Below are 26,431 nucleotides of genomic sequence, written 5' to 3'. Positions count from 1 at the left end.
ATGAGCCCTTTCATTAATTTTTATTTTTGGTGCTTTAGGGGCCGTTCATGTATTACGTAACGCAATTTGGGGGAGGGGAGGTCTTGTAAAACGATACGTTACGTTACAGCGTCGGAAGGGGTTTTTCGTAGAAAACGTTATGTAACATTGTTTTTTTATGTTTAAAAAATAACAAAGGTATTTTAGCGACTTTCCGGCGTTTTGCGTAAAATAATTGTGAATATTAGAAAAAAAATTGTAGCTTTACAGTTACATAACTTTTAGAGCGGGGGCGGGGCGCACAGGAAAATGTTACGGCGCGTTACATGGGGGGTGGAGGGTCAAAAATCTTCAAAAATTGCGTTACGTAATACTTCAACGGCCCCTTGTAAACGTCTTTAAAGTTGGGGTTAAAATGTGTCTTAGTTGATTATTTAGGCTTTCGCTTTGCTATGGACGGGAGCTAACTATATAACATATATTGCCAACTCTTGCTATCTTTCTATTTGAGTAATTTCCTTGCAGAATAAAGACAATTTGTGCTCCCTGAAATAAAATTAAATACCTTATTTGAAATTGAATGAAATAATTTATTTAAACCTTTAAAATGTTATACATTATTTAGATTCCGCGACTCGCCGAACTTCACTGCTCGGTGTCAAAAAATGCGTGCCACTGCTGATCCTGGCTCACAGGAGTTGTAGTGGCGGGTGTGAGGGCGGGAAAGTCTAGAATATAATAATTATCAATTAATATATTTTAGCTGGGTGTAAATGACATAATGGCGGATGCTTACTATTAATCATAATAGGAGCTACTATTGCTTGCTTAATGCCGTAAGGAAAATTCATAACGAACTAACAAACCCTTAACATGTTGAAGAATAAATTCTTTGTAAATTCGATCAGGCTTTTGTTCATCATTGGTACATATAAATAAGCAATTATCAAATAGTGACAAATGTCCAAATATTCTGCCGTGGTAACCGAGAAGGCAGTAAGTCAAAGGCGGCCAATTTTTTTATTACTGATTTGCTTGTATGTTAAATGAACTTATCTGGGTTTCATACATCTACGTAAATTAGAAATTCATTTTTTGTCTGATAGCAGTAAGAACGATAAGATAATCTAGTTAATCATGAAATAAATCAGAACTGCCTATTTTGACTTACTGTTATATCGATTCCAGGGCAGTATTTAACTGACATTATATCTTTTCCATAGTGTGGTATGGGGTTTATCGCCAATTCCCAGCAACTCTGGTGTATTTTCATGGACATTATATTTCCCTAGCATAGGTTATATCTGTAATAAAAGCTCTACAAATCAAACCAGATGACCCGGCGCTATAAGTCGGCGATAAAGTCGTCGGCATCACTACCAGAATTTATCGACAATGTAGCTTCGGAATAACTACATTCGCAGTTGTAATCGGCAAACAACTTGCGCACATAGCCGCGTGTTGGGGTTGCAAAACCCCCCATTAGTGTGCTCAAGGGCCCTTATTCTGTATGATAGTGTAAACGCGTAACGCGGCCGTGTCATGTTATCTTCGAGAAATGTGCGTGGAATGGTATTCTGTAAGCCAAATTTCTATAGTCCTAAACATGATGCGTTGTGTTTCGTGCTTGTTACGCACTGTTAAAATAGCGTGCGGGATAGAGAATAAGGCCCAAGTTTTGCTATTAAAGTGATGTTGACGAATATCGCCGATCGATGCCGCCGGAGTCGCCGTGTCGGCGGGTTCGGTGCGTAGAACGCCCAATGACACGCGTACGTTACGTTTCAGAGCTCGTCGAATTTCGTCAAACAGATCGAGCGGTCGCTGCACGATGTGCAACACATGATGAACGAATACAATTCGTTAAAAAATGGTGTCTATAGGAATTAACACAGTGAGCGTTTTGTTTTAGTTTATTTTTCATTATGTTGTTGTTAATGTTTAGTTTACGTATTTGTTAGATTGTAAGTACATTACAGAACATCGCACGCTGTAGCCAGGGGGTTTGTGAGTGGTTAACGTACAAATATGTGGAAGAAATCGATAATCCGCAGCTGCTGAACGCTAACACAATGACGTAGATTTAAGATATCTGATAATTTATTACAATTGACGTTGTTTGATACAAAAATACCTCGTGGAAACAACTTTTGTGAATACAGGGTATAACAATTCATGCGAAGACTTGGGCGTTCATGTCGGCTTCCCTGGCTACTACGCTTATATACTAGATTTATCTGTCTAAAGCATACTTTGTACTAGAGCAATATATTTTTATACAAAATCTCTTTACAGACTCCGATATACCCGTGTTGATGTTTACAAAACTATTTTATAGCTGTCAATAAGTACCAAAGTATGCGCGGCGATGAATCGGCCTTGGGGCGTGTAGCGTCAGCGCCAACGGACCGGCGATTACCGAATCAATTAAGACCTTATGTCCTTTTGCATACGGTTTATGTGACTTATATCAAGTTTAAGGTAAAATATATGAAAAATAATAATAGAGAATTATATTTATTGAACTTCCATATTTTGTATTATAATTTTGTAACGTTAATTCTAAGCAAAATCAAGAGATGTTAATATCAACCGTATAAATGTGAGGTTAACATTTGTTTTACGATATCGGTTTTTCACTACGTTCGCTAGCGCTGACCCGGTCCTAATAATACTGGACCATACTAAAGTCACACCTTTCAACATTTCATGCAAATATCACATGAGCGATATACAAGAACACTAGGTGTTAGTGTGGTCCAAGCGACGAAACAAATCGTTTGTGTACAGTGGTGACCACCAGGTCGACTTGTCGACTGCTTGATTTCAGACAGAACCCGCTGGTCTACCACAAAACCAGTCGGACAATAAAAAAACCACTTACAAGACGATTAGTGTCGTCTACTTATATGTAAAGACAGACATGTTTGTTTATGGTGATGGGGACATTCTTTATCAATGCAATATAATTATATATCACAAGTATTTATATGGTTTTAATTTAATATCTAACTTATGTTGAGAGAATGGTCGGTCAGGATGCTTTGATCACTATAAATTAGAAAAGGAATGGCAGAGCAGTCGGGCAAAGTATTTTACATCTTATTAAAATTACATGAGGGTATGTTTTTCATTGGTACCGTCAGCGTCGTAGAACGGCGACTGGAGTGAGGATCCCGTCTGGCGCCTTTTGTGCGTTAATTACGCTTATTGAAATGCTCATTTTATTATTATTTGATTGTTTACGTCCTTGTAGCCAGGTGTTCACGACGCTGACATTACGTAGAAAAAAACAAAACGCTATTGCATTTTTTGAAATGATTTTGAAACTGTTTTTCCAAAAATACAGAATGTTATTACATTTTTTTAAATGATTTTGAAACTGTTTTTCCATTCCATTCCCGTACCTTGCTTGAAAGTAGATTTTTATAAATAGGTAAAAGTGTTTTATTCCGTGTGAAATATTTTAGAAATAAATTTTACAATGTCTACACAATTTTACGAGTTTATAACTTTAACGATGCAATTTGAACTGTAACGCGTTTTGCAGTTGACACGTACTGTATTTTTCGACAATGCATCTGAGTTTTCAACACGAATACTGCAGTCGGGTAAAGTTTAAACAGAAACTCTGAATAAAATAGTGTACCAGTAGTATTCTAAAAGGATGAATATTTTTTGTTGTAAACGATGTATTTTCTATATAAAATTGAATATTTGATTCTGACTGGTACAACTTGCTTATAATACAAAAAATATTTAGGATATAAATAATTTTCAATATACAGCAGATCTAAGGTAATAAATCACGACGCCTTTATACGCAATAACAGATCCTAATCTAATTCTCGATCTGACTCCGAGAATAAACTAATCGAAATGATTCGAAAGCTTGAAAACTTTGTTTCGATTGGTCCATTTTCGCGTCGGAAAAGCGAGGGATCGTCTATTGCGAAGGGTGGTAGACATAACTTTGGCCCTTCGATCGATAGAGTTCAAGGTCTTAACGCAGAACCTAGGGGTTTCATTATACGACCATCGTTCATTTATTATTGATGTAGGAACTTCTACCTATAATTATATTTTTACCTTAACAATATAGTCTTAATACATACATAATTTATGTTAATTGATTGAATAGATTAATGACTTATTTTTTGCTAATTCAACCATTAAGTTACTTTTGTAAACTGTTCAAATGCGCGTTGGCAAAAAGAGTGATCAAGAATCAAGATAATATATAGACAATATCAAATGCCGCTTTTCGTGTAGATGTCGATGGGGTTATATACAAGTCCTCTATGTTGTAACCTTCCTTGCGCATGTGCGTCTGCTATTTGCGGTTCTGCGTTATTCCTTTAAAATTCCATCCTGAACCAATTGTGTAAGTGAAATGAATGTAGGACAGATTTGTATGAATCAAGAATGTTATATTGTTGCTTTTACATGCATTTTATGAAAACTATTTATTGTAGAAATACATTAACTGTATTATGAGTTTAAGTATTGTCAATTGGCGTGTTATATTGCTCACGGACACCGTCAGGAGGGCAAAGTAATGCTATTTAAATTTAATTCTTATTACGTTCACGCAGAAATTATATTCCTTTAACGCTGCAAAGTGGTATCTAATGAAATATAAACGGTAACCATATTAAAATAAGGTTTGAAATTAATATTTACTTTGCCGTCATGGCCTTTGTTGTCGCGAGCGTCCACAGTTGTTCATATTTTTATATTCTGCAATGAAATACTCGAAATGTTATTCTGTCCTTTTATTTTAGTTTGACGAGGGGAGACGATAGTTTAATTTTTTTTAGATGAAAAATTAACAAATTAGTGTTTGATATAAATTTTTATTGTTCTCAAAAATTAATAACTTCGTGACCTTATTTACTAATATGTATGATTATATTTTGTTTTTATAAATCATGGTACAATTAAAAACGCCTATGTATTGTGTATTACACTTTACATTCTTTTACTATGTTTTTTTTTAATTTATGCTACTTACAAAATATTATTTTCGTGTAAATAAAATAAATATATTGGATATTACCGCATTATTTTTATTTTATTAATTTGTAATCTATATAATATATAAAAATGAATCCCTATTTCCCTTGGTCACGCCATCATGCATGAACGGCTGGACCGATTTCACTATTTTTTTTTTGTTGTGTTCGTTATTGTCAGGAGAAGATTCTTATGAAAGAAAAATATCAAAAAATTGCGCGGAAAAATAGAAATTTTAAGAAAACTTAACGAAAATATTAATTTTATATATCGTTTGAAATAACTGTCAGCGATCGACAGAATGCGCGTGCATACATATAGTCCATTGAAAAGTTACATTTGGGGTTGCGTTTCTTAGAGGACGCAATTTTATTTTTTTGAAGTGTAGGGGGGGTCAGTCTAAAGCTAAAACCAAGTTTGTGGGGTCGCCACCCTTGTCCCACGGCCGCCATCTTGAAAATAGGGGTTGAAATGGTTTTACGATGTATCTCTTAAACTATTTATCTGACAAAAAATGTATAAAATTTTTTTCTTGCAAATTAAATTCTCTACAACTTTGGTCTAGTAACTTTTGTCGTAGAACTATAAATAAAAAAGTTATGAGCGAAAATGTTAAGAAATTCAATGTTAAGCAATGTCCATTGCAACGTCATCAGAACGTGTGTTTATAAGGTTCATAATACTTTTTTTGTACTCTCATTAATACCCAAATACCCAAGGGACCATTAGGGAACAAAAGAACATCTGCCTGCTATTATTATTATTTCTAACCTCTCTTATTGTAAGAGTAGCTGATAATATTGTGTTGAAGTTGTCGTAAGTAGGTTATTTATTGACATTTTGACTTTTAAAAGTCTTTTAAAAGTCAAAATGCTAATAAAAAAAAAGTAGTTTTCACTAAAGTTAAAATCGTGTCTAAAATCATTCGAAATCGTCTTCATAATTAAAAACAGAATAAAATACATCCGCACGTACAGAAATATGTAGCACAACTAAAAGATATAAGTTGAACGACAACTTCAACACAATATTATCAGCTATTCTTACAATAAGAGAGGTTAGAAATAATAATAATAATAGCAGGCAGATGTTCTTTTGTTCCCTAATGGTCCCTTGGGTATTTAGGTATTAATGAGAGTACAAAAAAAAGTATTATGAACCTTATAAACACACGTTCTGATGACGTTGCAATGGACATTGCTTAACATTGAATTTCTTAACATTTTTGCTTATAACTTTTTGATTTATAGTTCTACGACAAAAGTTACTAAACCAAAGCTGTAGAGAATTTAATTTGCAACAAAAAATGTTCATACATTTTTTTGTCAGATAAATAGTTTAAGAGATACATCGTAAAAACCATTTCTACCCCTATTTTCAAGATGGCGGCCGTGGGACAAGGGTGGCGACCCCACAAACTTGGTTTTAGCTTTAGACTGACCCCCCCTACACTTCAAAAAAATAAAATTGCGTCCTCTAAAAAACGCAAGGTAAGGCCTAAAAAATGTAACATTTCAATGGACTAATAGTTAAGACAGGACAACGTCTGTCGGGCCAACTAGTTACTTATAATACCCAAAATTTAAATTTCTTTAAAATTATACTTCACAAATCTACCATAAACTAAACTTAAGGCCATTTTGAAATTAAAGAAACTAATTTACATGTCTTGTAAACTTAATAAAAAATAACTAAACTCAAACTGTAAATATTAGTAATTGGTTTCCTGAACACAATGTCAAATAAAACGTGACTAACGATAAACAAACCAATGCCTCGCGTCAGCACACAGTACAATTCACCCACAACTAGAGCGAAAACTAACAAGGGAATACAACGTACATCCTGACAAACGCCCTAAACCACCCGCCGTGCCACGTCGTATCAGACATGACCTATTTTATATATATCGGCTTTACATAAATCCAGCTCTATAATTTTCTGTATGATATATATTTTTATACTATCTATATTTAAGACAAAATAGATTAATTTTAATAAGCGGTCCTAATAGCGAATTATAATAAAGTTATTTTTATATAATATATTGATGGCTAAAGAACTATATAAGTGCTATTAAGGTTTGAATAGTAGCAAGTCTTCCATATTTAAAATTAATGGCAACGGTTGTATCGCTCATTTGAATTTAGAATACAAAAAAATACACTGATTTCAAACGAGTGTATCGCACCAAATATTGCTTTACCGTTATTGTCATAACCACTTCAAGTATTATCTACGCATATAAACATCCTTATATAGGTATGTACGTTGTGAAATATTAGTCCATAAGCAAAAGCGTGGTTCAAATTTTGTTAATTTCAATATATATTTCAAGTAAAAAGAAATATACCGTATTTAATTAATGTTGTTTTATTGGAATCCGACACGTGACTAGCGTTTCTCAAAGAAACAGTTAAATTGGCTATTTTTGGTAGTCACGTTGTTGAATTTCGTTTCGTCCCTTGCACTGAGAAGGGTCGTCCAAATCTTTTTTGGGAAGAAGCAAATGTTACGGTGAAATAGAATCATTGATAAAATTTACCCTAATGAGTTTTTGGGTATCTTGAAAATTTGTTTACATTTTTTTACCTATATTTAGGCATCATGCCTATTAATTGCATAATATGTTATGTTCGGGTACACCCGTAGTTAATAAAAAAAATACAGAGTTAAATGAATGATAAAAACGTTAATAAAAATATGTTAATGTAAAGCCGCGTTCATTCTTCCATAAGCGGCTATTATTTACTGTTCAGTGAGCTCACTTCTACGTAAAACCAACGAGCGAATCTAATTTTATAAACCATTAGGCAAATTAAATAAATGCAACACGAAAGTACAATTTTCTTAATATAGGCTATACAATTGAGTAAGGGGTGCAGCTCATTGTTTCCAATTTCTTATTATTTGCAATATCATCCGAGATTTAGGTAGTTTAATGATATAAACTATTAAGAGATAAATAAAAACTTCAAATTAGAGTAATCAAATGTAAATAGTTTGTATCGAAAAAGTATTTACCTGAAAAGTCGGTTCGAATTATTTCTACCGGGTTATTGCGCTATAAAACCATTCTAAATAGTTTCCAGTATAAAATACCACTCATATACGTTGTTTATAACTTTTGTCCATAAAATTTGACCCGAATAACCTTCAGCGGGTTAATGGCGCGTTGTGAGTCAGAGGGTTTGCGCATAAATTCCTCCCTTTCACAAATGTTGCCAGAGTTTTGAAAAATGGGTAATTTCTCGGATTAAATGTCTGCATTACGCTCTATACATAGAGTTTCCCCAAAGTAATTCATCACGTGTACACGAGACAGAACGATTCATCATTTGACTGCTCTCATCACATTACTCGCACCAGTCGCAGTACTTTCCTAAAAACAATAAATAACACGATTATACATCAATTAAAAACACCAGGCCCAAAAATTATTATTTGTCACATTTTAAAGTTGACCTGAACAATAATCACGCATGCACAGAGGAAAAGAGAAAAGCTACTCTAACACACGTGTCGTACAATGTATCATTCAAAACTGACATTCCGTGTCAATCAAAACAGCCAGTGGAAATTATGGCATTATGCCAAAAAACGATTTATTAACTTTATGAAGGGACCCTAAATTTCGGATTATGTACTCGAAAATAATTTGGGGTGCCGTCTCGCGCGGGTCGTTAACCGCAAAGTCACAGGGGAGACGTGGGCAGGGGAGTATCGCGAGGCGCTGTGATAAACGCGCACGTAAAAATAAGCCATCACGGTGCCGTTTATTGATCTAAAATATTCTCGAACAATAACATCACTTGACAGTTTATAGTTAACAAATACCTATTTGTTACCTTACCGTGCCTTGGTTATTTACCTTCCTAATTATCACAGGCGATAATCGTTAGTATCAAGGACATGCACATGGTACTAGGGTCCTTAAGATGAAACAAACTAAAATCGTCAGTATTATGTCCTGATGGTATTATTTGATTTTATATTGACTCATGAAAATTAATAACCAAGTAATTTCAATTTACAAATAAAGTTAATTTCAAGTGACTTCTCAAAATAATACTTATTAGTAAAATACTTAACTATAGCCAAACGGAAATAATTTTCCTGAAAAAAATAAATAAACATACATTAAAGTAGCAGTCAAATTTAATACATAGTGAATATTCGACATCTTAACGCTGTCATTTTTTTTAAAAAGGAAAAACGCAGTACCATTCATAGGTACATTCATAATATAAATTTACGCAAAAATAATTTGGATAGAAGATCCTACAATGTTTTTCGCAGATTACATTTCGAAGTTAATTATTATGAGCTGATGAGTAATATTCAATATAAGTAAATCTTACATTTAAAAAAATAAAGAAGAAAAAGCAACCCTCAATATTTTAATTTAAAAGGAACAGAGAAAGTAACAATAGAAAGTGTAAATATAATGATGAAAAATTAAACAAGATATATATAATATTTTTTTAAGAACAGCCAAAAATTGCCTAATTTACAAAAACAAAAAAAAGATCATTAAAGTGACGAAACTGATTACCCAACATTGATCTAAAATCGTCTTCGATACTAAAGCGGAACAGTTTTTGGAGCCCATTGAAGTGACGAAACATTGATCTAAAATGTCGTCGAAAATAAAAGTTAACAGTATTTGAAGGCTACTTATAGAGATGAACTTTCGCAAATTCAAGACAGACATCAATGTATCATAATGTTTGCTACAAACCAAATTTATCTATTCCCTTTTAAATAAACTTTCCCAATCTAAATCTTTAATCTGATCCCGCAGAAAAAAAAACAAAAGTAATTTCTAAACATCATTAAAAAACCGTTCTAGACTGGTCCGTTATCGCGAAGCATGAAATGGAGATTAGGATCGTTCATTGAAAACGTAATCTTGTCGATATTAGCATTATCTATGTTTCTATCATTATCGTTTCAATAAAGGAGCATACGGGAATGTCGCTTTACTAATGGTATTCATGAGAACGGAAATATGCTCAGAACTTGGGCTTGTCAAAATACTCCATGACATAAGTACCAACCTCGTAGAACCAATAAAAGAGTCCAGCAATGTTTACTTATAAAGTCACGGCGAGTGATCCTACTACAGCTGATAGAAAGCTGAGATGAGCTCTAGATAGTTCAGATGTCCAACCACTACAGAAGACACTAGCAGGCTCATTAAGAGAGACTTACATAATGAAACCTTATTCAAAAACAGCTGAAAACTGCTGCCGGTTCTTATTAGGTGCGTGATATTATCTGTATGAGCTCTTGATCATCGTTGTTGGTTTGGTGTTCGTGATTGTTAAAAGTAAGTTAATTTCCTATATTCAGTATACGTAACTCCTTTCTATTAATGTCTGTCACCTTTTTTATATAATGATAGGGCTATGATGATAATAATTACCAAGATCGAGATAGAATCAAGTAAGAAGGATTGGGAATTTCGTCACTTTGAATCCCTAACTAACAATTGTTGTATCTTGAGCCATCGGAAGATGATTTTTATTAAATATTTTTATTTATGCATTAATATCTTTAAGATTAAGCGTCGATAGCTTAGTTGTGGAACGGACTGTCGAGACAAATGTCCACGGTTTAAAACACAAGGGCAGACACTTCTGACTATTCTAAAATCATGTGTGTATATTTTATGAATTATCGCTTGCTTTAACGGTAAAGGAAAATATCGTGAGAAAACATGCACACCTGAGACGTTCTCAATAGGCTTTAGAGGGTGGTGGACTAAGGGCTAATCCCTCTTAGAAGTAGAGGAGGCCCGTCCCAGCAGCGGGACAGTATTATAATACGGGGCTGATATTATTTATTATTATTTCTTTAAGATATATATGTATAAAAATGATAAATGACTAGAGGGTAAGAAATAAATAATAGTTATTAAGAATATTCTAGTTATAATAAATTAGAAATAAACACGATTTTCGTCGAAAAAAATAAACAACTAAAGAAATACTCGAATAGTTTAATTTAGATAAAAGTAATTAATATTCTTACCGGCTATATGCCCTATGATATATATACCTCACACACGCGTACACAACTGTTTCATCACTGTAACGTCTCAAAAAGCAAAAATCATTCTAACTGAATATCATTTTTCTGTTCCTTGCTATGGATTTCCAAAAAAAGCTTATATAATTTAATTAAAAACAGAAGTCGAAATGACTATTACCTTATTTACTTGCAAAATGGCGTATGGAAAACACCTGATACTGCTGGTCTATTTCTAAACAGAAACCAACACCAATCCTGATTACGAAAATAACGCATTTTTATACAAACTATTATCCCCCTTTAACTGCCTTTGGGGATGATTTTGTATCTACTTAAAACTCGTGCGCATAATTTTTATGTTTCTATAAACATCGGTTTCAGTTGTGCATTGTCAGTCAACCAATCAGTATTAGGAATCTTATTTAGTAAATTACAATAAATTTACTCACTAGGTAAGTATTGTCCATATTATATTGCCTAAAGCAGCCATGCTCAGCATTAATTTAATTCAGGCCGTATAGACGACTTAATTACGGCGCTACGGACAGCAACATTAATTCATGACCTACCTGTCTCAAACATATTGACAGTAAAATGTTTTCAATCTTATAAGATTTGCATACAGATTAAATGATTATGAAAACTATTTCTTAATTATTAATGATGTTTTTAAAGTCAGATGGGAGACTTCTAAAATCTCAGGGGGCCGCAGGTATAGGGCCACATTAATAAATGCAACTTAGTACCGCACTCAAGTGCGACAACATGTAAGATGCTGTCAAACTAAGGTCGGCATTTTGAGGTAGTCGCTTCTTAGGACATTATACGTGACAGATTTGAGAGCTAACTTTTGTATATGTAACAGTTCCGACCTAGCTGAGTACAAGCCCTTAAGTGACAACTCAAGCGTGGTTATTCAAGTAGTTTAATACATTAAATGTCTACTTGAAATTCTAGTCAAACGCGAGGTTGATTTAATAATATGGCCCAATCTATTTCCTGTGTCAAAACCGCGTAAAAACATTCGAATAATTAACTAAACGTAAGATGCGTAGTTAAGCATGTATCCATCATATAATAACCAATTAAGGTTAAAAAATATTTGTTCCTCGCTGTGTCTGAATATAAAATACTGTTTTCATATTTATTGCAGTGGTAGACATATTTTTTAATAGCCCCTACCTACTTTATGCGTCCTGGAACCGCGCCCCGCGTCTGGCAACATCCGATAAAGTATTGATCGGCCAGACAGTCCGTAGCGGGTCCGTAAAATTGCCTATTAAGAAGACACTCTGCCACAAAAATTCAAATTAAGTAAGTAATATCGCTCTAAATGTTTTAAATTACTTCTAAATTGTTTCTTTTACTAGGGATGTTTGATATTATGATGTTTTTCACCCAGTTTGAATGTTTAATGTACTAATACTGAGGTATGGCCTTTATATGACGGCGAACATAGATTCAGCATTTTGCATAGATGGTTTAATTACTATATAGTGTTTATATACGTCGATAAAGGCGAGATATTTTTGTATTATTGTCATTGAAGCTGATAACGATTGTGTAAAAGGAGACCGTATTAAAAAAAAATCTTATTCGAAAATTTTACGAAAAATATTCTTTCACAGAATCACTGCAGTTTCTGAAGTGCTCGGTGTGCACCTAAGACGAGCGTCGACATGAGTGAGACACCACCTGTGGACCCAACTCCTGGGACGGCGGACAGTGAGTTGTCCGAGCCAGTGACTAAAGAGAACATGGTAAGCCAAGCCCAAAGCCTACTGGACGACGTCGTGACCATGCTGCGAAAGGATAGAAAACGCTGTAAAAACATATACAAGCTGCATTTTCCAGAATTGTACGCTATGATAAATAATGATGCGATTTTTTTCAAAGTTGTGAGGCGGTTGGGCCGACGCGACAACATATCGAACACTGACTTGTCAGACTTGCTGCTACCCACTAAAAGAGTTGAACTCGAGAGGGCTGCTCGTATCTCTGCTGGAAAAGATTTAACTGATGCAGAACTTGTCGATGTGAAAGGTATGTGTGATAATATTTTGGTGTTGATTAACCATCGCGCTTATCTCAACCACTTCTTAACAAACAAATGTACACCTTTCATTCAAAACTCGATTGGTCCCGGCGGGATTCAAGTGCCCCCTCTGACGATAACAGAGACGCGACCGTTGATTAACACAGTTAAACAGCCAGAATGCACCCCGAGTTGCAGTAATACACATATCCTATTAAATAGAAGAATCTACGAAGACTATCATTGCAATTTATCTACGTTAGCAAATTGTGCAGCTGCAGCAAAGATAGCTATGGAACGCGAACGCTCGTTGGATGACAACGAGACCAGGCGCTCCGGCAGGATGCGATACGCTCGAGTGTCCCGCGCCATCAGGAAGCACTTCATGTATGAGCAGACATCGGAGAATGATGCGGATGACGAAGCTTCGGATTTGGAGGTCAACGCAAGGCCAAGCAGGAAGGAAAGGCGGCGCCGTTAAACGTATGTTTTGCATATATTTCAATGTTTAGATTGCTTATCCCAACGTAGTCTACTCACGTAGTTCCCTGTCCCATGAGACAGCGCAAGTTCTATTATCTCTGATAATGTGTGGTCCATTTAGATTTATTGTGTTCGCCTATAATCACCCATTCAATTTACACTACAGGCACGACTGGTGTTATTTTGTGGTTGGTTTTTTATATGACCGAATATGCTACTGTTCATGGGCGACCATGACGGTTTCCCTAAGGCGATATTTTTTTCTCTCTTCATTCATTGTATAAAAAATAATATATTAGGAGCGCGCGTGGCAGTGTTGGTGGTAAGTCATCGATCACGCACAGCCGCTGGTGCAATTTCCCTTGCCGCGCACTGCAAGTGACCATCAGTCGTGCACAGTTTTTAATTTCGTAAGATAAGTATCTAAACATTTAAATTTATGCTTTGTTGACTCAAAATTAGGTATTTTTTATTTTAGATATTAAGTGGAACCGTTTCCGCCTAAACTAGATTATAACTATATAGTTTTTAAACAACTACAAATTAGTTACTGAGAAATTATTTTTTAGTTTTTATCTACCTCTAGTCGAACTGTCGATAATTATAGTATAAAGACTTATGCAGAATACGGTTCCAGAAGCACACATTGTTTAAATTATTTGATGTGTTTTACGTTCTGTGATATAATGATAATTATTTTTCTGTGTATTGGGGATCGGTATGATATCTTCTGTTGTAAATTAAGGGTTTAATACCGCACGCGGCCTAATTTTTCAAAGAGGGAATTGTTCTTGTGTGTCGACTAAAACATAAGACGGGTCAGTGTTTACCCCGCGCTCTACCCCAATTTCTTTGTCTCCCTCTTGAATGGCCTCAGTCCCCCTCCCGACCCTCAAGCGTCTTCTTTAATCGGCAATTGTATTAAGACAATGATTATAATAAAATATCATTAGATATAAGTGTAGGTAATTGTACGTAGTGATCAATGTACTTATAATTTATATTACATTTTTTAAGCGTTTAGATAATGTTATATTATTGCAATTGTATTTATTTTATTCTGTTGTATTGTTTAAAATTTAAAATGAGTATAATTATGTTAATTAGTTACAGATTTAATTACTTTGTTAAAATATGGTTATGATTTTGTTATTAATCTTTTAGAATAATATTTCAATTTAATAACAATAATTATGTATCTTAAAATAGTTAAGTACACAAATGACAAAGCTTCATAGTGTAGTAATGCAGTTACAAGTGGAATTTAATAATTAACGTACATAATAATGATTATAAACGTAAGTAAAACGTATCAATGTAACTACAATCAATGAAATGCTTCAATAAAGAATTAAAATAAAAATTTGTTATTATTGTGTTGTAAATATTTTTTACCACTGCAGAAGCAGATGGTTATCATAGTTTTGTGGGTTTGTTTATATTTTCTTACCCTTTTTCTCTTGTTAGAGGTATCACAACGGACAATTAGCCGGTCGAAATACTAGATTATTTCAGCAATATAGTTATACAATTAAAACACACTGATATAAAATACGTGTAGAAAGCCGCAGTTGGCAAGTATTAATCGTGGTTAAAGCGAAACATTAATGAGAAGGGTGATGACAGTCAGTAAGTGAATTGTGCAAACATCATTAATCTTAATTGAGCCGAAACCGCTGTGGGAACTGCCGTGCCGTCAGGCACGTCGCATTATTTATTCATAGAGTGGGTATAGTAACTAACTTAGCTTTTTTTATATTTATATTTTCAATTGAATACTGCAAATCTTGCGTCATAGCGACATTTTTTCACAGCAGCATCCTTTGAATTATACTGTAGGTGTCCAATTTGTCTATTATAGCCAATAATTAGCAGTACGTGAGCAAAGAGAACATTGAGGGAATATCTAATATATCAAGTGACGAGGCTGTACAGTACTTAGTAAACAATTTATTTTAGGCGTAGGACTTCTAGTTGAGAGCGTTTACTATCGGTTTAATGAGCTTTTGATACAAAAATATTTTAAGTCAATAAACAAATTGTGGATTATCCGAAATAAATTATATTTACTAATTGTTTCTCTATAATGAAGTCAATAAACAAATTGTGGATTATCCGAAATAAATTATATTTACTAATTCTTTCTCTATAATGAAGTCAATAAACAAATTGTGGATTATCCGAAATAAATTATATTTACTAATTGTTTCTCTATAATGAAGTCAATATACAAATTGTCGATTATCCGAAGTAAATTATGCACTTATACTAATTGTTTCTCTATAATTAGTTCCAGCTATGGCTCAAGAGAAAGCATTATGTGACTGTTCTGTATTCTAAATTCAATAAAGGTAATCAATTGGTTTTAGTCTCTAATTGATTTATAGTATTAGAAGAATCCACTTTTAGTTCTTTTTAAACATTTTCAGTGTGCCGAATATAGTAACCAGAGAGGATTGAAATTGATGGAGTGCTATTCGAATAGGTGACACAGACTACTTGATGGGGAGAAAATGAGAATGATTGAGTAAGTATTATATATTTTTATAAAAATTATACACGATTTAAAGGGTTATTATTATAATCCTTGTTCCGTTAGACATGAATTTTCTAGTGCTACTTAAGGCTATGGTTTTTTTTTAATGATATTTTCAGCGGTGTGAGCCGAGTCATAAGTTGGCTGTACTGCCCATTTACTGTTAACCAGTTAGCATACAAAAAACAAGTGATATTAAAAAAAGGATCGACTTACGAATTTCTCCATTGCCAGTAACAACACACATTAATTGTACTCTTGCTTGTACTTGAGCTCTTACTTTTATGTCTCATTGTTTATTGGTGAATAACTTTCCGAATAATTCGTGCACGAATACACCCGAGTAATGTTAACTTCACACCCACGTATATGACTTGACTGGCACTTATCTAAATCAGGTATGATACAGAGACTGGTTATAACTTGTACCTAACAAAATTTTCAAAAACTAACGGTACGAAAAGAGGCTACAGAAAATCCTAATGTAACGTAATTTGAAAGAAAATTACCCAATTGTTAATAAGAAGGCCGCGTGTAGGTCGATCGGATCTGTTGGCGCGATGCCAACTGACAAGCGAGGCTACATCGCTAGACTACGTATAAAGGCAGTTGTATACAACAACGATCCACCGTAAATCCCTTGTTTTAAAACACAAAACTTATTTAAAACAGTATTGCATTACATTCTGCCCACTGCTACACGGGCTGCCTCTGTTTTGATAGGGTTTTAGCCCTAGAGCTGGTTAGATTTAAAATACACATGTAATTACGTACATGCGTAGATAATTACGATAGTATCAAACAAGTACCTTGTTAGTTATTCAAGCGAAGCCATTTAACTGAAGTTTATTAGTAGTGGTAATGAATAACGTCTAAGCAAATCGATATTAATCTAATGAATTGACCTATATTTTTCCTCTGCGGGCTCCGAGAAGCTCTGACTGTTTCTTGAATATAGGGTTACTGCAAATCAGAGGATTTGAAAATTTACTTACCTTTCCAAGCAAGTGAATTCATCACTAAATTTGAGACAGAAATGCGTAATTTAAAACATTTGCTAATGCTATTTAACGATTGGAACGATTTTGATATAGGTAATATACCAGATTTGGTCGTAAGTAAAAATGAATTGTAATGCCTCATTGCAGTACTTGCCTTATTGCCTTCCTCACAACTTACTCACTCATTCTCGCAAGTCAATAACGAAAATGTACTTCAAATTATTTCCAAATAAACGCTGAAATCCACACAGTTCGTCCGCAGCTGAATTGCGGATATAAAGCGGTGCTCATTAAACCAAGCCGCAGGGTAATCAAAGCCGACGTGCTACACTTTGACTCCACTTTTCATACAACCCGACAGTTCTTTCATATAGACAAATATACTAACAGCTTTCATTCTATAGGATTTGTTGAATAAATCCAATATTGAAATATGTGTTGTTAGTATTATATTGCCTTCCAAAAATGATTTTATATAAAGTTAATGTCATAGTGATTATATGATTTATTTATATAAATATGTAGTATTTTTTTCTATATTTCCTAATGGTTAGACATGGCATGTATTTTATGTCCTAAAGTAAATAAATACATATTATTGCTGTTATTATAATGTAAGGTGAGTGAAGTATTGGGTCGCTTGATAGTAAAGTGACTTTGCAGCCAGTAGAATTAAGTTGTCATTATAAAGTGTTATGAAATATGAAGTGGAAAAGATTTGATAGCTTACCATTAAAGTTAAATTAACAAAATAACCCATACTTCCAACATATCTACCTACAAAACTGGTACTTATTTCTTTTGTACTTGAAATTGAAATTTATTCAGACAGGACGTACAAAGCAAAATGTAAGAACGTTTACTTTGAATATTCTGGAACAGCCGTTTGTTTCAGCTGGAAATAGGAGCTTGGCTTACTAGTAAGAATACTATTTTGTATTTTAAAATATCTATTGTAAATTCTATCACTACAAGACTGTGAAACTTGAGGTCCATTTCAATATGTACATAGTTTACTCACTAACAGATACGAAGCGAATTTTCAAAAACGTTTTAATGCAGTTTTAGCCTATCTTGGTTTCACTAACTCTGAATTATGAGCAATTCATGTATATGACTGTATACCTATATTAAACATACGTATAAGCAAATTTAAATGTAATAGAGTTGCAAAGAAAAGGGTTTCATTAGCGATTATTTTCTATTATTTAAAATATTTGTCGAATAATCAAAAATTGACAAAGTAAATAGTAAAAACATTAAAAATTTTGTGTATATAAGCACATTCATTTCGTTAAAGGAGATGAAACATTTAATTTATTTCTTTTTTCGCAGGAAGAAACGTCTTATAACTTACGGGCCAATGTCGAAATTCAGGAGTATAGCATCATCCGAGTGAACATTGGTGTTCCTAATCCTACGTATACCTTGCACCGGCGTATTAACCGAAAACCGCATTGACCTTGGGCGCATACACGACGGCGGGTTTCTTGTTTCACTAAGATTGTTGCGCGAGACGCATTGCGACCCCTCTGTACGGGAGGATTAAGGTTATAGCTTAAGGTCCATTTTCATACATTTTGTTTCACCTTTAATCTGGGTAACTAAACAAGTATTGACAAGTAAAGAATTTAAATTCACGTCTAGTTAGTGATTAGTTCTCGCAGTTGAAAGAAAAATGTAAAAATAATTGATATGCATGGATATTAATTATTTTTACGTTTTTCTTTCAACTGCCAGAACTAATCACTAACTAGACGTGAATTTAAATTCTTTACTTGCCAATACTTGTTTAGTTACCCAGATTAAAGGTGAAACAAAATGTATGAAAAATGGACCTTAAGCTATAACCTTAAGATGTCCAATTGAATGTATAACTCTACAGATCTACAAACTGTTGAAGGTTTTATATGTATTATATCAATTTAGCTGGCTGATGTAGAAAATGTCATTGTAGTTTCCATAGCGATGTCAAATAATGAGAACAAAAATGGTGTTAATGTGATACATATGATGTAGCATAAAACTCACTTATTAGTAAATAAATTCTGCTCTGTTTATAAATTCTAAGGGCGTTATTACTCTGCATTATAATCCCATTTCTAACACAAACTCGGTGAATCTCAAAATTATACAAGTATCCGGAGGTGAAGTTTCTTACTCCATGAGTATGTAAAGTTGAGTATTTGAAAGTATTTAGACATTTGTATTTGCTTCAGCAAAAGCAATATTCCTTAGTAACACAAGTTATGTTATATTTTCATTTAAAACTTGAGTAAAGTCTGTATTCTGTAAGGTAAGATTTCAAATACTTAATAGTTAACGTTTCAAGTATTTTATTTAACGAATCAACAATTTGAACATACAATAATAACTTCGCACATTGTAAATATATTTTAGTAAATTATGGAGTGATTTTCCATCATCATTTAACTTCTTTTCTACCTTAATAATTTACCTACATAACTAAAACCTGGGTGAAGGTAAAAGCGAATCAAAATAATTAACATTCCACATAGTAAAAATGATATAACTATACTATAAAAATTACAATGGTGTGATCTGAATCAGTCATCGAACATTATGATTAATGTTCGATGACTGATTGATATGATATGCAGTCCTGCATTGATATGTAGAATGTCATAATATCTAAAATCAGTATAGTTGTCCATACGGAACAAAAGCTAAACGTGATAAAATATTTTTAGAATAGTTGATAGTATTATATTTTATGTAAATACGACTCTAGTTTCTATTTTGTTTAATTAGTGTGGAGGGCAGTTGATTTATATGCCGAGGTAATTTTGAGTAGCCCTTTCGTCGTTCAGTGTTTTTTCGGGTTGTGCATAATCGTTCCCGAGAGATAGCCCGTGGGTACACACTACACAGTGATTTATTTTAATTTGTATATTCTGGTTGATTAATTGTTCCTTCAGCAAGTTGTAGCAGTCTCAAGTTTACTGATAAGGCTTCGCAATGTTTAATTAGTCTAACATAATGTAAATATCTATTGGTGATATAATATATTTTATATTTTCAACCGCAATGTGGAAATTCTAAGTAAGTTTTATTCGTTCGTATTGAACATAACATTTGGCGAGAGAATTATATAACATTAATTTGATATCTAGAATGTGCTCTTTTGTCATGTTATCTGTTCGAGGAATTGTCTTAATTTGTTACAAACATGGTTGATATGATAGCTCAAATTGAATTTGCATCTTTAATATGCCCAAGGTATGTGTGAAACTTGACATGTTCAATAGCCGGGCCGTAACACCGGTTAAACCAACATCACCGTTTCGCTCACCCTTCAAGTAGGGGTAGCGTAATAATATGATAATGCGTTTCTTACACGCGAAAAAAAAAATTAAAATGGTGCCACGTTAGAGTAACAATGCGTGCATTTGTGTCCATGGTTATAATATTTCGAATGGGCCTTGTTTTATTTACACAAATATTATTTATTACGTTTATGTCTAGTATTTATAATTTGTTGGTATTATATGTTGTTGTACAATTAACTTGTACTTAACTGATGGTTTAAATTTACTCGTTAATCTAATGTATCAAGGAATAACAAAAAGACATAAAACAGATTATATTTAATAACTTTATAAAAACTTCAAGACAGAATTTAAATAAGTGGTCACGATTGCTTCTTGAACTTTTAATTAGTCCTTAGAAGAAACAGCACTCTGAAACAAGGAAGCAATCTTCAACAGAAGTCCTTCACTTTCATATTTATAACGGTAAATATTTGAAGTGGCGATAGCCTAGTTGAGTGTGGAACGAACTGCCGAGACAAATGTCCACAGGTTCAAAACCCAACACACATCTCCGAGTTTTCTAAAATTATGTGTGTATTCTTTGTGAATTATCGCTAGCTCTATCGGTGAAGTAAACCTGCATACCTAAGTAATTGTCTATAGGAATTTTGGGGCCAGCGTGGGGGACAAAGGCCTTAATCACTGTTAGTAGTAGAGGAGGCCCGTGCCCAGCAGTGGGACAGTATATAATTCAGGGCTGATATTATTATGATGTATTTTCCTGCGGAAAATCACGGTATGAAGGCAGGTCCTTTCGGAAGGGTTGTGTGGGCATCCTACACATAGAGGCCCCTTATTATTAGGACGGAAGCGTCTTAGAATCCCTTTAAATCATCTACAAGAAACACGCAAACCATGTCGAGTGAAATGGGATAATCCCGTATAGTGTCATTGATAAAACCCAAATACCGAATTTAACATGCAAAACTTTATTAAACAACTGTAAAGCATAACATTAGTTCTAAACATAAAAATGCCAAATGAAAATTTAGGTCATATCTTTTGAAGTTCTCTGTATGTTTAAAATAAACAATTTGTCCATTAATTAATCCTTTAACAGTATACGTTCAATAGCATAAAAATATGGTATCGTAGTTCTCTTTCATTTCATTGCTATATTTCATATTACAGTTTCATAACCAGTTCATGTATTTCTCATAAATGAAGTCTTGTTTCCATTTCTCATTCAAATGTCATCGGTGACGTCACGTATGTCATTTGGCGCTGACAACGGCGCTAGTGACGTACAGCCGGATATAGGGGCGTGTGTACACTATAAACATCATGCATATTGTTCTGCGTTTGTATTGCATTCATTCATTCAGTACGACAGCATGACGCGTATAGTTGTGAAGATGAAACAAGTTAGCTTCGCCGTGTGTGATTCAGAAAATTCGCACGCTGGCTGCAGCGTAAATTTGGTGTAAAGTTTTGCGGTTTTCTTGATGTGATACATAATATATTTTTATATCTTATTATACTTTTTCCTATATTAATTTACAGAAATCCGAGTATCTTTTTGCTAATGAATTTATATTTTCATAATATTCATTTGATTTTCTTTTGAACCAGTGTTTTATACGAGGCAAATGAAAATATGATAAATATACAAAAGAAATCAACCGCGTTCACGCTCATATCTTTAGATATATGAATACGTTTTTCCCTAAATCGAAACAGAATGTAAATACAAAAAGGCAATGTTGATCCCACAAAGACGTATCAAACGTTTCGGAAAAACGAAGAATATTGCTAACAAACGCACTATTGGGAAACGTCATAAATCGTTAATAGACATTTAAATACCGAAGCCGTATAATATAATTATCGCGTTTTTTTGTTGCACAGTAAGCGTTGTTGAAAAATTTACCCTCAGATTTTTATGCCTCATATTACTAAAATGTTTTTTTAAAAAGGAACCTCATTTGAACGTTGTATCAAACTGACGGATCGTCCAATAAGTAAACAGAACCTACCCCATGTTATCATCATCATCAGCCTATGTATTTGTCCACTGCTGGATACAGGCTTTCTCATACGCCATTTTGCCCGGTCTTCGACCTGTCGCAACCAGTTCTTGCCAACGAGTTTGCCGAGTCATGGAGACCATGACGCGACCATATAGCTATATTTATACTTTATTAAAAATATTTTGATTCCTGCGAACATTAATTGTCTATTATTTATTTATATTGGGCTATCGAAATATAAAAATGCTTATTTCGTTGGCTTCTCATTGAACCAATAAAGGTCACTAACAGTTTTAAACTTATTCACGGTCACATCTATTATTTAAATGAAAGCACGACATGTCACTACTTTTATCGATACCACAACTGCGCGCAGTTTCAAGGCACTTCACTATGATACATTTTAGTTTGGACGGGCGGGAAAATTTATGGCACTCTGGAAACAGCTATTCAGGTAGCAACTCTCAGATAAAAGTCTAAATATAGATACCAGACTAAAAGTTATTCAATTCGGATAATACAGTTTCTATAAGAGAGTGAATGAAACAATGAATACTTCATAGTTTTTAGACACATTGGTTAAAATTATCCATTTATTAAAAAAGGCGATCTTTAGCTACTAAAAGGGGTTTGTTATTAAAATTGTTGTATTATTCCAAGCGCGCCGTTTTCAGCAATTTGATTAAAAATCAATTGTTTTAATTTATTGATTTACAATCTGTGTCCCAACACAGTTTTTATTTATCGATATTTATAAAATTAACGTGGAATACTGGTGACATCGTCGTTAATTTCGAATGCATTAAGGTATCAATATATACATTGAGTGTCAGTTTCAGCATGGCTTCTATAGCTTTAGTTATTATTCTGTGTCACAACTGATGCCGTTCAATATAAATTACACAGATAAATAAATTTTCCTTTTCTTACTGATTCGGGATACATAAGTTGAAAAGAGACGGCGTTATTCCGTACTACCTATATTATTTTGATACCCCATTCGGCGTTCGCACAGAAAATAAATCGAAACATTACTTCATTCGTATAACATAATATTGCAATAGTGCACAATTTATCTATCTATTGCTCGAGAGTTTGTTTGTTTGGACGCACTAAACTCAGGAACTACTGATTCGAATTGAATGAATTATTTTAGTGTTTGATAGCTTATTTATCGAGAAAGGCGGCTATATAACGTTACGGTATGACCCATAGGAGCGGAGCATCAATGAAAAATTTTGCAAAAACAAAAATAAAGTTTTTTTAAGCGGGTAAACATACGGAATAATAATTTATAACTTTATAACGGAATTGATCTTTTTTAAAAGTTGTAAAAACTATCATAAAACAAAATCCCCCGCTGCATCTGTCGGCCTATATAAACGCGGTAAACTCAAAAAGTACCCAACGGATTTTGATGAAATTTGGTATGGAAATAGTTTCGAGATCTGCAAAGGACATAGGCTACTTTTTACAGCGAGATAATACAAAGCGAGACTTTTTATCCCGGAACACTTTATTTAGGAAAAACTTTTTCACGCGGTCGGAGTCGCGACCAAACGCTAGTTTGTATATAAAAGAATAAATAAAATATTATCCTACCGTATTTACATTTATTTTTCTATACTTATTTAATTATTGATTTCATGGCAATTAAAATTACTGGCAAAGTTTTATTCTTAATGGAACTAGTATGAAATATATAATATATTTACCGTACATGATTTATTTAATTTTAAATTACGATACAAATACCTCTATGGTTTTATCTATATGAAAAATATAAAGCGGTGGATACATTCATCGAACTGCCGCGCCGCGGCTGCATAATGTAAATATTGCGATGTATTGGTGCACAGTAAGCATTGTTGACAAAACCCTCAGATTTTTATTTAATTGTAACTTCGGGTTTATGCAATTAAATGATGTTTTAATAATATGTTTAATTATTTATGAATTATGAATTAAAAAAACCGCCAAAACGAACCACTAGCCAAGTAACAAACTGTGAAATCGAGTACGACATAAAATTTTACGCACCTTTAGTGCGATGCCAACGTGTAGAATACCGCTTCGAACGCTATCTAAACTGCTCTGTGGCACCAATACAAAATATTTAAACTGTCACACTGCCGGCATGAAAGTTTACGCGTGCTCTTTAGGCTCCTGGTAATGTCAAGATTTGCGGCTAACTTCACGCCGGCCATAAAGATTGGCGAAAACCATACTAGGCGACTAAAAGAGGTTTTTTAATGGAATATATTATCGTCACGCGAAATTACGTTACACCGTCGTCTAAATAGAGTTCAGATTACGTTGCACGTGCGTATATTGTGAGACCTCTTCTACTGTCATGCTGTCCTAGTGTTGGAACTCAAGGCGCCACGTGGTTTTTGTTATCGAGGGCTGTACGCAGTAAGGGAGGTAATATCAGGAATTTAATTAATTATTCTTCCCCTATTCCCTTAATTTTGTATATAAGAAGGTATTGAAATTAGTAAAGGAATCCAACTTTAATATACAGATTAGTTTTACGATACTTTATTGGTTGTTTATTTTGTTTCAACTTTTTGCAAATACCATTACACATTAGCCTTAATAATGCTTTCTATGGCGATAACAGTCTTTCAACGTAGCAAAACCAAGCCAAGCCATGATTTTTGAATTGATATAGGAAAATCCAAAGGAATATCCAAGTGCTTAAATAAGACTGATATTATAAATTGAGTTTTGTTAAGAAAAATATGTAAGAACCCAAAATAGACCTAATATTATGTATATTACATTACTAGCTTTTGCTCGCGGCTCCGCCCGCGTTATAAAGTTTTTCAGGCTAAAGTTTTCCGTTATAAAAATAGTAGTTTCCCGGGAGCCTATGTTCTTCCCAGGGTCTCAAACTGTCTCCATACCAAATTTCATCTTAATACGTTGGGTAGTTTTTGAGTTTAACACATTAAGGCAGACAGATGCAGCGGGGGACTTTTTTATATTATTTAGAACTTTTTAAGTGAAACAATCCCGTCATACATCATTGTTGCATAACTTTAACCGTTTACGCAGCGCAGGCAACGGAAGCTCTCAAAACTCATAATTTTCCCCGTTTTTGCAACATGTTTCATTACTGCTCCGCTCCTATTGGTTATAGCATGATGATATATAGCCTATAGCACTCCAGGAACAAAGGGCTATCCAACACAAAAAGATTTTTTCAATTCAAACCGGTAGTTCCTGAGATTAGCCATTACTGCTCCGCTCCTATTGGTCATAGCGTGATGATATATAGCTTATAGCGGTCCACAAATAAAGGGCTATCCAACACAAAACGAATGTTTCTGTTGAAACCGGTAGTTCCTGAGATTAGCCATTACTGCTCCGCTCCTATTGGTCATAGCGTGATGATATATAACTTTGAGCACTCCACAAATAAAGGACTATTCAACACAAAAATATTTTTTCAGTTCGAATCGGTAGTTCCTGAGATTAGCCATTACTGCTTCGCTCCTATTGAATATAGCGTGATGATATACAGCCTTTAGCTCTCCACGAACAAAGGGCTATCCAACGCAAAAAGAATTTTTCAGTTTGGACCGGTAGTTCCTGAGATTAGCCATTACTGCCCCGCTCCTATTGGATATAGCGTGATGATATATAGCCTATAGCACTCCACGAATAAAGGGCTATCCAACGCAAAAAGAATTTTTCAGTTTGGACCGGTAGTTCCTGAGATTAGCCATTACTGCCCCGCTCCTATTGGGTATAGCGTGATGATATATAGCCTATAGCACTCCACGAACAAAGGGCTATCCAACGCAAAAATAATTTTTCATTTTGGACCGGTAGTTCCTGAGATTAGCGCGTTCAAACAAACAAACAAACAAACAAACAAACAAACAAACAAACAAACAAACAAACAAACAAACAAACAAACAAACAAACAAACTCTTCAGCTTTATATAATAGTATAGATTATTGTACAGCGATTTTTTAAGTAAATGGTACGTATATTATATTCATTCCAATATGAGTGGCAAATATTACAAAAA

At 33.9% G+C, this 26,431-nt stretch overlaps 2 protein-coding genes and 1 long non-coding RNA gene across 3 annotated transcripts in view; 2 read left to right on the top strand and 1 right to left on the bottom strand.

Annotated features, from left to right (window-relative positions):
• Nucleotides 1-5,040, top strand: part of LOC115454897 (carnitine O-palmitoyltransferase 1, liver isoform) — a 33,390-nt gene extending 28,350 nt beyond the window's left edge. Inside the window, exon 17 of the mRNA XM_030183608.2 lies at nucleotides 1,768-5,040. Coding sequence (XP_030039468.1) covers nucleotides 1,768-1,869 — 102 coding nt within the window. The 3' untranslated portion in view covers nucleotides 1,870-5,040. The remainder of the gene's footprint in view (nucleotides 1-1,767) is intronic.
• Nucleotides 667-24,500, bottom strand: LOC119190821. The gene is made up of 3 exons (XR_005113160.1): nucleotides 24,429-24,500; nucleotides 8,020-8,377; nucleotides 667-707 (listed from the first exon to the last, which is right to left on the bottom strand). It is a non-coding gene; the product is annotated as an uncharacterized LOC119190821 (long non-coding RNA).
• Nucleotides 10,949-14,894, top strand: LOC115454909 (nucleolar protein 58). Its single transcript, XM_030183618.2, has 2 exons — nucleotides 10,949-12,345; nucleotides 12,660-14,894. Exon 2 carries the CDS (start codon nucleotides 12,711-12,713, stop codon nucleotides 13,545-13,547), a length of 837 nt encoding a protein of 278 aa, XP_030039478.1. The 5' UTR covers nucleotides 10,949-12,345; nucleotides 12,660-12,710; the 3' UTR covers nucleotides 13,548-14,894.
• Nucleotides 24,501-26,431: the final 1,931 nt, after the last annotated feature.

Source organism: Manduca sexta, chromosome 27 (genome assembly GCF_014839805.1).
Source record: "Manduca sexta isolate Smith_Timp_Sample1 chromosome 27, JHU_Msex_v1.0, whole genome shotgun sequence".
Lineage (NCBI taxonomy): Eukaryota > Metazoa > Arthropoda > Insecta > Lepidoptera > Sphingidae > Manduca > Manduca sexta.
Note: the sequence above shows the minus strand (reverse complement) of the source record. Positions and strands in the feature narration are given on the sequence as shown.

What these genes read in the sequence shown, in the direction of transcription:
- LOC115454909 (XM_030183618.2), top strand. Translation starts at nt 12,711, where the DNA reads ATGAGTGAGACACCACCTGTGGACCCAACTCCTGGGACGGCGGACAGT.